At 56.1% G+C, this 15,120-nt stretch overlaps 1 protein-coding gene across 1 annotated transcript in view; it reads right to left on the reverse strand.

The window, feature by feature from the left end:
* ACSS1 (acyl-CoA synthetase short chain family member 1) overlaps window positions 1–12,631 on the reverse strand; it is a gene marked incomplete at both ends in the record, with an annotated part of 34,645 nt that extends 22,014 nt beyond the window's left edge. The window contains 2 exons of the mRNA XM_080716450.1: window positions 2,831–2,927; window positions 12,382–12,631. Of these exons, the coding sequence (XP_080572576.1) occupies window positions 2,831–2,927; window positions 12,382–12,631 (347 nt within the window). The remainder of the gene's footprint in view (window positions 1–2,830; window positions 2,928–12,381) is intronic.
* Between the last annotated feature and the right edge of the window lie 2,489 nt (window positions 12,632–15,120).

Here is a 15,120-nt window from a genome sequence, read left to right on the forward strand (position 1 = left end):
TTTTACAACAGCCACAAAAAGGGAAAAACTAGAGACACAGATGCTGAGCAGAAGATGGCATAGTTTTGTAGAGTATCAGTTATAAGTTCATTGAAATAAAATAAGGTTAACCTGGACTTATGAACCTTGTTATCTTTACTTCTGGAATATTACATAACTCACATGGTCATTGGTTCTAAAACCACGCTGCCTGACCGCCTTGCCAAGACCATTATCCCCCAAGCTCCGTCAAACAGAGCCAGCGGGGGCCACGGGCTACGTTGGCCCCACAGGCACCCTCCACTGCAGGTGCGCGTGGCCAGAAGCCCTCCCCACACTTCGAGAGAGGCTGCAAGCTTCATGATGGGAAACAGCCTCCCTCGTACTGGGATTACAAGCGTGTGCCGCCACACCCGGTTAGCACTGCAAGAAAGAGGGAGAGGAGAGGGGATATGGATGAAACCCAGGCAAACTGTTTGACTGTGTGTGTGTTTTACTGGGGATGGATCTTAAGGGTGTTCTGCCTCTGAGGTATACCACCAGCCCTGTTCTACTGAACCTGCGGTCCTCCTGTCTCAGACTCCAAAGTGCCAGGATTCAGGAGTATACACTGTGCTCTGATCTTGGAGCCCTGGAGGCCTGGGACCATCTAGGGGTACCTTGGGTCACCCCCACACAGGATCTGGACAGAAGCTCACTTAATTTGAGCGGCTCTGTGTTTATGGGGCTGTTTATGCGGCCGGAGGTGGGGGGGGGCGGTGTCTCTGCTCACAGGACAACCAACAAGTAAGGGGCTTTCCTCAGAAAGCAGAGGAAGAAAATCTCAGGTCAAACACTTAGAACAATCAGGAACATGATTAACTGGAGTCCTTCAAATACTCTGAAATCACAGATAACCTGCAAGTACACTTCAAAACAAACAGAGTCACCTGATACCAACGTGGCTAAGGTCTGAAAAACCACGTCGGACTACGTCCCCTTATACTCGGAGAGACAGAATAATAAATACTTTGCCTGCACTCATAAACGTGTCTGTCCTGGGGCTGCCTGGTTGTGTGGACTGAAGTCACTCTTTGCTTTACCTTGCAGGCTGCAGCCTGGGTGCTCCTGCAGGGTTGACGTTTAACCACGGGTCTCTGCAGGCCTGCCGAGCCCAGCTGGGGGCAGCACCCAGGGCCCAGGGACAGACAGCCATCACGTGGTCCCCAGCTCCCTGTACACAGGGATGCCTGCCCCCCAGGGCCAAAAACAGCCAGCCATCACCATGGCTCCTGCCTCCCTGTGCACAGGGCTGCCTGCCCCCACAGGGTCCAGGGACAGCCAGCCATCACGTGGCCCCTAGCTGCCTGTGCACAGGGCTGCCTGGGGACCTGAGGCTCCCAGGGTAAGATGCTGCTGGCCTGTAGGACCCATGGAGCCTGGAACCAGGAACAAGAGATAAGAAACCAACACAGGCCAGGCTCGGCCCCATGGGCAACGGCCAAGGAGCACAGGACCCACCACCCCGAGGGTTCTGCTAACCAGCATCACCTGCTGTGTGCCAACCTGATGGCCAAGCATGGCCAGGCTTGGCGAATCTGGTGTGGATAGAACCCAAGCTCCAGAAGCAGGTGGGAAACGGTCCGTGTGCGTTGCTCCCAAGCCACCAAGTGGCTGCACTCAGTCCCCAGGCTGGACCTGCTTCTCCAAGCACCCTTCTATGTCCCCCTCGCTCCCATGTCCCACCCAAATGCCCCTGTTTTCTGTTTCCAGGACACTCGATTCCCGTCGACTGGGCTTGAGCTCAAGTGCCCTCGAGAGGCCCTCCCTGACCTCCCAGTCAAGAGCATCCACTCTGCCATGCACTGGGGATTGTTTGTTACCACAGCATATCCTACCCTTCCCTGAATGATGAAAAGGCACCCACCTAAGACTTGCTGGGTGATATACAGGAAAGCCTGAAGCTACTCCCCAGCCCCCAGGACAGCAGTCGCTCCAGAAGACCCGGCTGGGGTGGGGTGGAGAGGGTGAGGAGGACAGACACACAACTGAGGCACAGGATGGGCTGAGGGAGCTTTGGGCAGCCCTGGGGATGGAGCCCAAGGCCTGTGCACACCAGGCAGCACTCCACCACTGAGCCAGCCCGGCCAGGGGCTTCCACAGTGCACCCAGATCCCTGGAGACACCCCTGGAAGCAGCTTAGGCAGGCTCCCCATCACCAGACCTCCTATAGCTGCGCAAACACGCTGGCACAGACTCTGCTTAAAAGAAACCAAAGAATAAAACTATGTTCTTGGCTTTTGTGTTTGTTGTTGTTGTTGTTTGTTGGTACTGGGGATTGAACCCAGGGTGTTCTGCCTCTGAGCTATACCCCAGACCTATTTTTTCTTTTATTTTGAAGCAGGGTCTCACTAAGTCGCTGAGGCTGTCCTCTGTCCTGTCTCAGCCTCCTGAGTACAGGGATTATAGGTGTGTGTGACACTGGCCAGCCCACCACATTGCTAAAAATCTCTTTGGAAGACTGATGTGTAGTCCCACACTCCCAAAGGTGCCATGGTAAGAGGCTGAGCGCTGGCGTCCTGGCCCAGCGTGTGTGCCTCGCTGGTGCCCTGTTTCTTTTCCCAGGATGAGGCTGCTCTTCCAAGGCTGAGACCCCTTTCCTAATACTCAGCAACCCCTCCCCAGAGCCAGACACAACAGCCAGCTGGGACGAACATCGCCATGCTTGTTCCTTCTGTGGGAATCCAAGACGGCAAACTGCCAGCGGGGCGGTCAGCCAGGGCTCCTTCATGGTGGCGGGACCCGCAGGGGCCGTGAGCTGGCCATTCCAGCGGAGGCTGGTGGCTGCTGGTGCCGAGACCCGGCGGTGTACCTGTAAGTGATCTTCACCTCCGTGCCAGGCTCGTCACGCTCCCAGATCAAAGCGACGCTCTCGGGGGACTTCTGAACATGCCGATCCAAGCAGTTGACTGTACAAAAACAGGGCATGCAGACATTAACGGCCGTGCTTGAGAGCGAGCCAGGGCGGCGGCTCTGCAGTGGCCTCAGCCTCCTTCTGTGGAGAGGGACCCTGCCTGCCCGTCCAGGGTGAGGGCTCTGCCTGCCGCAGGGTTGTCACCAAGGAGCAAGGCAACCTCCCACCAATGTTCAGGGGCAGCCCCGCCCCGCCGGTGGTCCCAACCCTGGCTACACATTGCCACCCCCTGCCCGATGGCCCCAGGCTGCGCGCCCTGGCTTTCCAACCTTCCTGGGGGTTCGACGTGCAGCCTGCACTGGGCACTCATGAAGAAAGAGCCCCCAGTGCGAGGAGGACCCTCCTGGTATAGAAATGAACCCGGGAGGCCCCTGTGCCTACTCTGGGCCAGAGCCTGGGCGGAGGTGTGGCACAGGGACGCAGGCTCCCTCCCTGCCAGCCCGTAGTACCCGCACCACAGCTCATGCCAAGAAGCCACTCGATGGTAGGACAAGGCCTCCTGGTTTTCTGGAAAGCTCTGCCCCCTCCCCTCAGTCACCTGAGCTCAGAGCAGATGACTGGCTGGCACAAACAGGTCAATGCCGCCGACTTACTGTAAACCGGACGGTGGCTTGACTGGTCTGTTTGCCGACATCTGATTTCAAAGGTGAGCTTTGCTCAGCCCGGTCAACACAGCCCCTTCCACAGCACCAAAAACCTCCTTCCTCCCCACCTGCACCGCTGTCCCCAGGCCTCGGGAAAATGTGTGTCTCAGCCCAGGTGTAGCCCACCTGGACTCTGGGATCACCTCAGAGTCCCGCACGTAAATAGCACCTCAGAAATTTAACAAATTGAAATACAGGAAAAGATTACCAGTATTAGTAACTGACACAGGACGTTTCTTTGAGGTACTGACAGATAGAAGAGAAAGTCAGGCATGGCAGCATGTAACCCCAGTGCTCGGGAGACTGAGAGAGGAGGATTACAGGTTCAAGGCCAGCCTAAGCAACTTAGCAAGACTCTATTTCAACATAAAACATACAGGCTGGGCCGGGCGTGGTGGTGCACGCTTATAATCGCCATGCTTGGGAGGTGGAAACAGGAAGACTGCACAGGTTTGAAGCCAGCCTCGCTGGCTTAAGAGACCCTGTTTCCAAATTAAAAAAAAAATATATATATATATATATATAGGTCTGCGAGTGTAGCCCAGAGGTAGAAGGGTTCCATCCCCAGTACCATCAAAAAAATAAATAAATAAATACAGGTTGGGAGTATAGCTCAGAGGTGTAACGCCCTGGGTTCAATCCCCAGGACCCCGGCCCACGCCCAGCCCTCCACTATCACCCCATAACACTCCAGATGAGCAGTAAGGAGCTGAGCCTGCCTGCGGGCATCGGGGGGAGACAGAAACCCGGCAGGACTCACAGCCAGGCTGCCCAGGCAGGGGCCACGGGCTCTGAGGGTGAGAAAGACCACTGGGAGGAGACCTGTGGGCTGGTCCCATGGGCTGATGCGTGGTTTCTCTGACTGGTGTGTGTGTGTGTGTGTGTGTGTGTGTGTGTGTGTGTGTGTGTTCCCAGGCCAAAAGTCCAGTTTTGTCACACTCAAACCAAGAATCTTCTGGCTTCTCACTCAGCAATCAGCAGGAAGGCCACCTTTTGGCCCAGGGCCTCGTGCCCAAGTGCCTGGCCTCGGCGACCCTGGGCAGGTCATATAACGCTGGGCACTCAGCTGAGGGCGGACTCTGCAGCAATTCTCAGAGAATAACCAACCGGACTGGGTGGCCGCCAGGTATGGGGGCACACACCTGTAACCCCAGTGTGTGGGAGGCTGAGACAAAAGGACCGCAGGTTCGAGGACAGCCTCAACAAGTAATGAGACTCTCACCAACCTAGCAAGACCCTGTCGAAATAAAAATAGAATAGGGCTCGGGGGCATAGCTCGGAGGTAGAATGCCCCTGGGTTCAACCCCCAGTACCAAAAAAATAATAATAATAAAATCAGACGGGGCAAAGGTGTGTGCCCAGGTGGGCCAGGAAGACAGGGCGCTGCTCACGCTGGACCACAGCCTCACTGGGAGCTGGGGACAAATGCGACCCCACCTGCCCAGGGAGAAGCTGCGTGCGGAGCCGACCAGGAAGCTCTGCTCTCACCTCCAGCACTTGACGGCCAGAGGCAGACCAGCAAACAGCCTCTAAGGGGCCATGCCCGGAGTTGCCCAAGGCCCCGCTAGGGGGCTGCAGGAAGGGCTCAAACCACATCTGATACCTCCCCCTGGTCCCTCTCCCGAGGCAGAGGGCACAGGGACTTCCTTCTCCCCCACAGAGTGCCTGAGCTCACCCCACCACCTCAGTAGTGTTTAGGCTAAGCAGGAGAGCAGAGGGCGAGGCCTGTCACAGCAGAAAGCCATCCAGTCAGCCGAGTGTCCAGTGCTTTCCAGAGGCTGACGGACAAATGGCATAAACCCAGACCATTCAGAGCAGAGCCCAAGGGCCGTGTCCTTACCACAGAGGGTACTAGACGGGTGACTGCCGAGGCCCCACACACAAGCCTCTCCATGCTGGTCCAGCGGGGTAAGGACAGCTCCCTGCCCCAGGGCCTTTGACTGGCTTTCTGCCTGTGCCACCCCTCCCACCTACACTGCAGGCATCAGCCTACACTCCACACTCTCTAACTGCCTGAGAGGCTTACCACTGAGCTGCCAAGCCAGGCCCAGATGGGCACCTCTCAAACCTGACTGGTGTCAGCACCACCAGAGGGCTTCCGCACACAGGGGCCACTGTCCCGAGCATGTGCACCTAACGAGACGGCCCTTGAGCTGCAACCTCTCCTGTCCCAGGCCACACGAGGAAGATGCTCTTGTCTCCACCTGCTCGCCTATTCTCTTTCTGTCTTTCTTTCTTTCCTTTTCTTTCTTTTTTTTTTTTTTTTTTTTTGTGTGTGTGTGTGTGTGTGTGGTACTGGGGGTGGAACCCAGGGGCTTTCTACCTCCGGGCTACACTCCCAGACCTATTTTATATTTTGTTTGGAAACAGGGTCTCACTAAGTTGCTGAGGGCCTAAGTGGCTGAGGCTGGCTTTGAACCTGTGCAATCCTCCTGTCTCTGCCTCCCGAGTGTGGGGTTAGAAGTGTGCGCCTGGCTTACATTCTTTTTTTCTTTCTTCTTTTTTTTTCTTTTTTGTTTGAGGCACAGGATTGAATTCAGAGGTGTAGGTTCTATCTCTGAGCTACATCCCAGTCCTGTTTTTAATCTTTTATTTTGAAACAGGATCTGGCTAAACTGCAGAGATTGGCCTTGAGCCTGGGACCCTCCTGCCTCAGACTCCCAAGCACTGGGATTCCAGGCTGTGCCACCGCGCCGGGCTCACAGTACGTCTCCTCTCTGTGTAGCTTCCAGAGCCTACGGGCCTCTTTTTCCTTTGGAAGGCTAGGAGCTGAACACCCGTGCCACCCTGTCTGACATCTGGCCATGCCTCACTGGCAAGCAGCCTGGGACCACGGCTCAAAACTCTGGGACTCAGTCCAGCCCTTGGCCAACCAGCAGCTAACTGCTGAAAAACCTTGTTATTCCATAAAAAGCTCACCTTCCTAATCCACGGGGAGGTGCGACGCCCTGGGCGCTGCTATGCATTGGAGGATTTCCTGCTGTGGGGTCAGGGGGTCAGGGGTGCCTCAGTGGTCCAAGGGAAACCCAGAACGCTGCTCTGCTCAGTCACCACACGGTGGGGCCCAGGGGGCCCTAAAGCCAGTACTCGTTGGCAATTAGCACATGCTTCCGGTTCCCACTACTGCCTCAACACCACAGAGGAAAGGGGAGGGCTGGGAGAGAAGGAAAGAGAGAGAGGGAAGAGGTGAGGAGGGAGGGAGGAAGGAAAGAAGGAAGGAAATCATTCAGTTTCTTTAAAAAAAAAATCCCAAAGAACTGGGCAGCAGGACAAACAACCCCCTTGCAAGGATTCCCAAGAAGAGCTGGGCCAGCCGCGTCGCTCCGAAGCCAGCCGCAGCGGCTCCTGCCAGCTGGGCCTGTCCAGCTGTCAAAGGCCACACCACCACCCTCCGTTCTGCCCAAGAGGTCCCTCTGGGCCCCAGCGCTCCCCTGCCCACCACCTGCCGGCTCCTTTATCATGGGGACTCGCCCCAGCAGCTGTAAAACCTCGCAACTTTACCCTGTCGAACACAAGTTGACAGAGGGCCGTCGCTGTGGATTGAGTGTCTGCCCGGACCTAACTAAAAATCATCAGGATTAGAGAAAGAACAGGACTAGAGAAGAAATCCGTTATGGTGGCTTCAGGAACCATGATAATAAAGTTCCCTCTGCTTTCAAACACACACACACAACTATTCATTCCTTTTCTTTTTTTCTTTCTTTCTTTCTTTCTTTTTTTTTTTTTTTTTTTTTTTGTACTGGGGACTGAACCCTGTGGCATTCTACCTCTGAGCTATACCTCCAGACATATTTCACTTTTTTTTTTTTTAAACAGGGCCTCACTAAGTTGCAGAGGCTGGCCTCAAAGCTGCAATCCTCCTATCTCAGCCACCCAGGTACTAGGGTAACAGGCTTGTGCCACCTTGCTCCGCTACAAGGGAAGTAAGTGCCGCATGACCAACATTAGCGTCAGAGTTGCTGGACATTATCTAAATGACGGTGTGAACTGAGGTCATTACACTGTTGTAAGTTTGCCCTTGACTTATGCCCTGGCTTAGGAACCAGGCTCATTAGGGGTGTTTCTAGATGAGGCAGCCCTGATCTCCCCATCTGGACACTGGGGCCAGTGGTCAGCTCGTGTTGAGGTCGGAGGATGAGCTGAGGCCCAGGCAGAGCTCCATCACCATCTCAGGGCCCCCTCGAAGTCCCCGGTGCCCCGCCCATCCAGGGCAACGCAGCCCCTGAGCACCCGAGCCCTTCGCTGTTGGTGGCTCACACGAGTTTAGTTTCATCAACAACAGCAAAGAATTACAAGAGTGTTGTTTTCACTATAAGGAAGGCACACACTGATGGAGGTGTTTCAAAAACTCTCTTTGTTTTCTTGCAGTGCTGGAGATGGAACCCAGGGCCTCTCACACATGGCAGGCGAGTGCTTGACCACTGAGCTACACTCCCAGCCCAGGGACTCTGGTCTCTTACCAGGCACTACCAGGTGGCACACACCTGTAATCCCAACAACTCTCAAGGCTGAAGTAGGAGGATAGAAAGTTCAAGGCCACCTGGGCAAATTAGCAAGACCCTGTCTCCAAACAAAAAAGGTCTTGGATACAGACCAGTGGCAGAGCATCAGGGAATACAATCCCCAGGGCAGCAGACTAAATAAATAAACAAGCCAGTGTGGTTATGCACGTTTGTAATCCCGGTACTTGGGAGGCTGAGACAGGAGGACCGCAGGTTCACAGCCAGCCTCAGCTACTTAGTGAGGCCCTTTGCAACTCAGTGACCCTGTTTCAAAATAAAGAATAAAAATAGGGCTGGGGTGTAGCTTGGAGGTAGAATGCCCCTGGGTTTTATCCCCAGTACTGCAAGAGAAAGAAAGAAAGAAGAAAGACAGAAAGAGAGAAAGAAAGAAGAAAGAGATAAAGAAAGAAGAGAGAAAAAGAAAGGAGAGAGAGAGAGAGAGAAGGGAAGGCAGGCAGGCAGACAGGCATCCAAAGGGACCGAGGAGTTAATATTCACTGAAGGGATCTCAGTAGTTTTCCTTACATAGCAACGCTCCCTGGCATGTGTTAAGATATTACATCAGTCACAAGGGTTTATTTGCCAACTTTCCAGAAGCGTCCGCTATTTAAAGTAAGCCATGCCTCTAACAACTGGGAGGAATTCAAAGATTCTTCCCTGGGATCCACCTTCTAAGATGGGAGTTACATTTTCATTCAGAGGTTTGTTTTTGGTTTTGGTTTTGGTTTTTTTTGTACTGGGGATTGAACCGGAGGCATTCTACCTCTGAGGTACTCCCACTTTGCAAAGTAAGGCTCTTTGCAACTCAGTGAGACCCTGTTTCAAAATAAAGAATAAAAAATAGGGCAGGGGTTGTAGCTCGGAGGTAAAATGCCCCTGAGTTCAATCCCCAGTACTGCAAAAAAAAAAAAAGTTTATTTACAGTCCTGCTTGAGTAAGAATGCACACATCTTTGAAATAAATCAGACCCAAAATTTGGGGTTTTGAAATGCACACTTCACTGTTTGCTTTAAAAGCCATGCACACCCAGGACCTGCATGTGCCCTTGATGTCTTGAGTGTACAGACCACTGGGTATGAACATCTGTGAGCCCCACAAAGGACGACAAAAATTCAAAGGCGGCAAAGACTCACTCTCAAAATTTGGCTTTCCAGAGAATCTCCTGCAGGGCAGTTCTGCACGCAAGCGCCAGAGGCGAGCCACTGAAGGGGTGGAGACTCACCTTCCAGCCCACCTGGCTCGCGGAGCTCTGGGTAGGAGGTCCTGGGGCGCTGGACGCTAGATGCCCGCGTCCTTCAAAGCCTGTTCCCCCTCCCAGGCTGATGGGATGCAAACCCACGTGGTCCATTCCGCTAGAGCACGGGACTCCGCAGCTGCCAAAGTCGAGGTAGCAGCCCCAGGTGCCTCGCTAATCCTTAACACAGGCCAGGGCCTGGGGCTCATAGCTCCCATGAGAGCAGGCGGCCCTCCCAGGCCCCACAGGCTGCTCAGAAGAATCCCATCAGTGTCTGCCTTGCTCTCTCGACCTCTGACCCACCCATCGAGAGTGGGCAGCCTGTGTCAGTTGGTCAGCAGAGTTCCAGCTGAGCCCCACCTGTGAGTCGAGTCATCCCAGTGGTATGAATCCGCTTTCTGAGACTAAGAAAATGCTGAAGGCAGGCTACCTTTACAAAGAAAAGAGGCTTATTTCGCTCACAGTTCTGGAAGTCCAAGGGTCTGCATCTAGTGAGGGCCTTCTCGTGACAGTCCCAAGGTGCCACAGGACGTCACATGGCAGAGACCGGGAACTTGTATGTCTGCGTCTCTTCTGGTCTCTCTCCTTGCCCTATACAGCCACCAGGACTCAATCACGAGGGCCCCACCCTGATGGCCTATGTCATCCTAATCCCTCACAGGTCCCTCCTCTGACTACCTTGGTTGCACAGCAGGTGCTATGGGAAGGGAGGACAACAGTATCCCAACCCCAGGACCAACCAAGGCTCCGGGCCAGGGAATGAGCAGGAAGACCACTCCAACCTAGACTCGGGAGCAGCAGCCAGCCAGCACTCTGGGCCCTGTCCACGCCTGGCCCGGACCTGCCAAGGAGCACGGTGCTTGCTGGCCTGCGCCTCTTAGCTTGCAAAGTGCTTGATATGCAACAGCCGTAACTAGGACACACGTTACCCTTGTTTTGCAAAGGAGGGAACATTGACAGCGTGAACGCGAAGGGCTCAAGGCAGGCATGAGTTGAAGACACTGAACTGCACCACTGTGTGTGTGTGTGTGTGTGTTTCTGCGTCCAGCCACCTCCGGCACGCTGATCCACTCTGCCTCACTTAGCAGGGCCTGGCCACGTGCGGAGGGAGTACACGCCCTAATCCAGGAGGGCCAGGGCAGCCTCAGCAACTTCATAAGACCCTGCTTCAAAATGAGAATGGGGTGGGGATGGAACTCGGAGGTAGAAGCCCCTGCGCCCAGTCCCTAGCACCACACATATGTACAGGCCTCTGTCTGCAAGGGGCAGGACATGCAGATGAGTGGTCCCACCCGAGTGCACACATCCAAGCTCCTCAGGGCTTCGTAACACGGATGGCAGGCCTCCATCCCCAGGGTTCCTGATTCTGGAGCCCTAGGACAGACCCCAGAATCTGCATGTATAAAAGGTCCCCAGATCCGTGGTGCTGCTGGCTGGGGACCACACTCTGAGGACAGCTGGTCTCTCTAGACATCCCGGAAGGGGCAAGGCAGGTGAAGGAGGCTGTATCACCCGGCAGAGGGACCGGACCCTAGCAGCCGCACCTTCCCTCCAACTTCCACGGCCCCAGGGCGGCCCTGGCCCAGAGTGGCCCTGCTTCCCAGCATCCCAGGCTGCTCACAGGCAACCCACGTGGACCCGGGCCGACAGAAACAGCCTCGGCAGCAGTGCTAAGGCCGAATGCACGGTCACAGGTGCCAGCCAGGGCCAGGCTGCATGGTGCCCGCCCCTGCCTCCCCCGCGGCCACGTGGCCCTTCCTACTGTCACCACCCTGGTTGGAGGCACTGCGGGGGGAAAGGATGCCGCCATCTGTTGGGTAGACAGGGACACCCTCAAGATGAAAACCCTGCAGACCAAGAGCCACCCAGCGCTGACTCGCCGGTCTTGCTATCTGCTGGGCAAGGTCCAACCGCTGTCTTATCAGCTGGGACTACAGAAGCCAGCCGGGGATGTCCCGCAGCCTCCAGTCCAGAGGCAGCCTGCAGGGAGCTGCGCCCGGCTTGCCCATAGGCCCTAGCCTTCTCCAGAGCACATTCTACCAAAGCCTTCTTACCCCTCCCCCTCTAGTTTGAGGACGTTTACAGCTGATTCAACTTAAAAGAAAACATGTATATACTAGTGAGCCACTTTGATTAAGCCTGCAAAATAATGTACACTATGGAAAAAATGAAGTTGGTCCAGAGTTCCTTTATGTTTCTCTGAAAAACAGACACTGCCTACGATTTCCAGGCTAATTCTAAATATAATACATTAAAATTCCTACTGCTAGCCAGGCGTGGTGGCTCACACTTGTAATCCCAATACTTGGGAGGCTGAGACAGGAGGATCACAGATTCCCAGCCAGCCTCAGTTACTTCATGAAGCCCTCTGCAACTTAGTGAGACTTCGTTTCAAAATAAAGAAAGGGGCATGCATGCTTGTGATCCCAGTACTTGGGAGGCCTTCTGCAACTTAGTGAGGCCATGTTTCAAAATAAAGAATAAAAATTCGGGAGGTAGAATGCTCCTGGGTTCAATCCCTAGTACTGAAAAAAAAAAAATTGCTACTACTGTTTGGTGGGATAAGGGTCTGTTCCCTGCCCTCCTGCAGGGCCCCTCGCGCAGGTGAGCTTTGCTGCCCACCCTACACCAGGAGGCTGAGGCTCAGCGGAGGGGACACCTGCGACCTGAGGGGGCAGAGCCTCGGGTCCACCTCCAGGCTTAGCCATGGGGCTGAGCACCTGGGGCATGGTGGCCCTTCCCACCCTGCGGGTCAGTACCCTCACCTAGTAAGGCTCACCGTGGAGGCCCAGCCTCCGCCCAGCCCGAGGGTGTCTTAGATTGGGGTGAGGGTGCAGAGTGCCCCCCCCCGCCCCATTAGAGCAGCAGGGGATGCCGGCTAGTGGACAGCAGCAGCTGCTTCCGGGGGCCTGGAGCCTCCACTGGACAGTGGAGGGCTGAGCCCGCTCCCTCCCAGCCGCTCAGGCGGAGGAGATAAGGGTCAGGCGCTGGGGCTTCCCTCCTCGGCCCCAGCCGTCCCCCTCCCCGCTGGACGGGCTCCGGTGCTGGCCGGTCCGCGGCCTCACTCACCCGACACGTTCAGCCGGCCCCCCAGGAACCAGCCGACCCTGCCGGCGCGGAGGTCGCAGTCCCAGACGGTGTGGAAGGGGGCGTCCCACTGCAGCGCGCCCCGCGCCCGCGGGCCCCAGAAGGCGGCCGGCTCCCGGGCGGCCTGCGCGCTCAGCGCGGGGTACGAGCTGGCCCTGCGCCCCCAGGCCGGCCCCGGCCCCCGGCCCCCGCGCAGCCCGCCCAGCAGCCGCCCCCAGCCGCGCGCCGCCATCTCTCCCGGGTGTGGACGCCCCGGGTGTGGACGCCCCGCCCCGGCTCCGCGGCCCCCGCCCGCGCCGGGAGTTTTGGTTTCTGTTCGCGTGGCGGCCCGACGCCGAGCCCCAGGCCGGCGCTGGACACCCAGGCCGACGCCCGAGGCTAGGGCTTCCCGAGCCCGCGCGCCCTGCCCCGGGTGCGGCCCGCAAAGCCCCTGCCCTCGACCGGCCACCGCCCGCAGACCTAAGGGATGGGGGGCCTGCTCACAGACTGCACCAGCGTCCGTGGCCGGGGTTGAACCATGACTTTCCTATTTCCTAGCTCTGTGACCTGGAGCAGGTTCCTTAACCTGTCCTGCTTCGTTTTCATTTTCTGGAAAACTGGAGGGTCTCTCTCTCTCTCTCTCTCTCTCTCTCTCAGAATAAATTAAGGTGGCACTCTTGTAATCCCAGTACTTGGGAGGCTGAGACCAGAGGATCACAGATCACAGAGGATCCCTCAGCAATTTAGCAAAATCCTGTTTTAAAATAAAAAGTTGAAAGACCTGGGTTTTGAATATAGCTCAAAGGTAGAATGCCCTGGGTTCAATCCCCCGTTCCAAAAAAAAAAAAAAAATAGAATAAATTAGCGATGTGTAAAATGTCTGCCTCGGCAGCATGGTACCAGGTGAACTCAGTGGTGGAGGTGGAACCACAAAGCTGGAAAGAAATGGGTCTCTACCGCTTCTAGATAGTTCAACACGCAGCAAGTAAACACATGCTAAGAAAGAAAAACACAGACTGGTGATTTGGGAAACATGTTTGCTGAGTTCCAGGGCTGGGAAGGGTTCCTCCTGGCTGGCGGCCAGCAGCGGGGGCCTGCCCTTCCGGCCCAGCCACCTGCCTGTTTGAAAGCCACTTCCCGCCAGGGGCAGAGGTGGGAGATGGTCGCGGCTGGCAGGCTGGAGCCCTGGCTGTTCACACACCACTGGCCTGCAGTGTCTACTTCTGAGATACCCCACCAGGCATGGGGGTGCACAGCTGCAGTCCAGCTGTCGGGAGGCTGGGGTGGGAGTCACTGAGGCCACCTGTCTCCAAAAAGCAAAACACCTGGCGATGGCCAGACCTGGCAAGCCTCAACAAAGCAAAATGAGACGAACAAACAAAAAGAAAAAGTTGTCCAGAGCTAGCAGCCCTCTCGGATGATCAACACCCTAGTGGACCAAGTCAGTGTCCAGAACCCAAACAGATAAAAGGCCTTACCAAAGACCACGGCACTCGGAGAGGACAGCCAGCGCCTGGCACCTCCGGCCACCCCACTTGGCCTAAAATCCCACCTTTAATCGAATGTATAAAATTAAAAATAGGGAACGATCATAACTCGGTCCCAGAGATGGCCACCAATGTGCCTTCCTCCCTCCTGTACAAGACAGCTCGCTGCTCTGTCCGGACTAGGCACTTAGGCTGGGGTGTAACTCAGCGGAGGAGCATGCACGTAGAGGTGAGAGGTCTGGGGTTAAACCCAGGCACCACCATCCCCAACAAGGACAGGGACCCTGGCTTCCTCCTGGGGCTGAGCTGGCCTCTGGGCCTTGACCAGCGGGCCCTGGCAGGAGCGGTGCTGTTATAGTTCTGGGCCGCGGCCCCAGCTGTGCCGTGAGGAAGCTGGTCCCACCTTCAGGAGGCAGAGTCTCCACAGAGGGCCTCGCGCAGTAGCTGAGGCTGGCTGTGAACTTGCAGTCCTCTAGTCTCAGCCTCCCAAATACTGGGATTGCAAGTGTGTGCCACCCGCCTGGCTTTGCTTAGCAGGCTTCTAAACACTCCACCCTTGCCCTCTCTAGTCCAGCAAGCAGTCTGTGGGATTTCTTTAAGACAAAGGTCAAAGGCTTGGGATGAGCTCAGAGGCAGAGCACTTGCCTGGTGTGCACAAGGCCCAGCTTAATCTCCAGCAGAAAACCAGAAAACAAAACAAAGGTCAGATGGAGTTGCTCTGCAGATCAGAACAACCCAAGGCGTCCCCAGAGCTCAGTCTCCTGAGGGAAGGCCGCACCCTAGGGGCACACAGGCTCCCTCCTCGCTGTCAGAGTGGCTGCGCGTGGTAGAGGCGCAGGCTGTCAGGCCTGGCCGACCCTCGGCCCTGGAGCTGCAGTTTACAGCCAGGCAGGGTGGCACACGCCTGGAATCCTGGCACTTGAGAGGTTAAGACAGGAGGATCACAGATTCAAGGCCAGCCCCTGCAACAGCGAGGCCCTGTTTCAAAATAAAAAGGGCTGGGGGTAGAATGCCCCTGGGCTCCATCCCCAGCACCACACAGAAGAGAAGAACTGCGTTTTAACACATCCAGAAGACGTGGGCGCACACCAAAGCCGTCTGTGTGTCCACGCAGCCTCGGGCCCTCACACCCCAGCTCCAGCTCCAGCTGCACAGTCTCCTGCTCGTCTCTAACCGCCAGGCGCCCCTGCCACGGGCCTTGGCGCAGCTGTCCCTCTGTCCACATGGACACCCTCCCCACCTCGGCCTCTTCCTC

The sequence above is a fragment of the Muscardinus avellanarius genome, assembly GCF_963383645.1.
Source record: "Muscardinus avellanarius genome assembly, chromosome: 19".
Classification (NCBI taxonomy): domain Eukaryota; kingdom Metazoa; phylum Chordata; class Mammalia; order Rodentia; family Gliridae; genus Muscardinus; species Muscardinus avellanarius.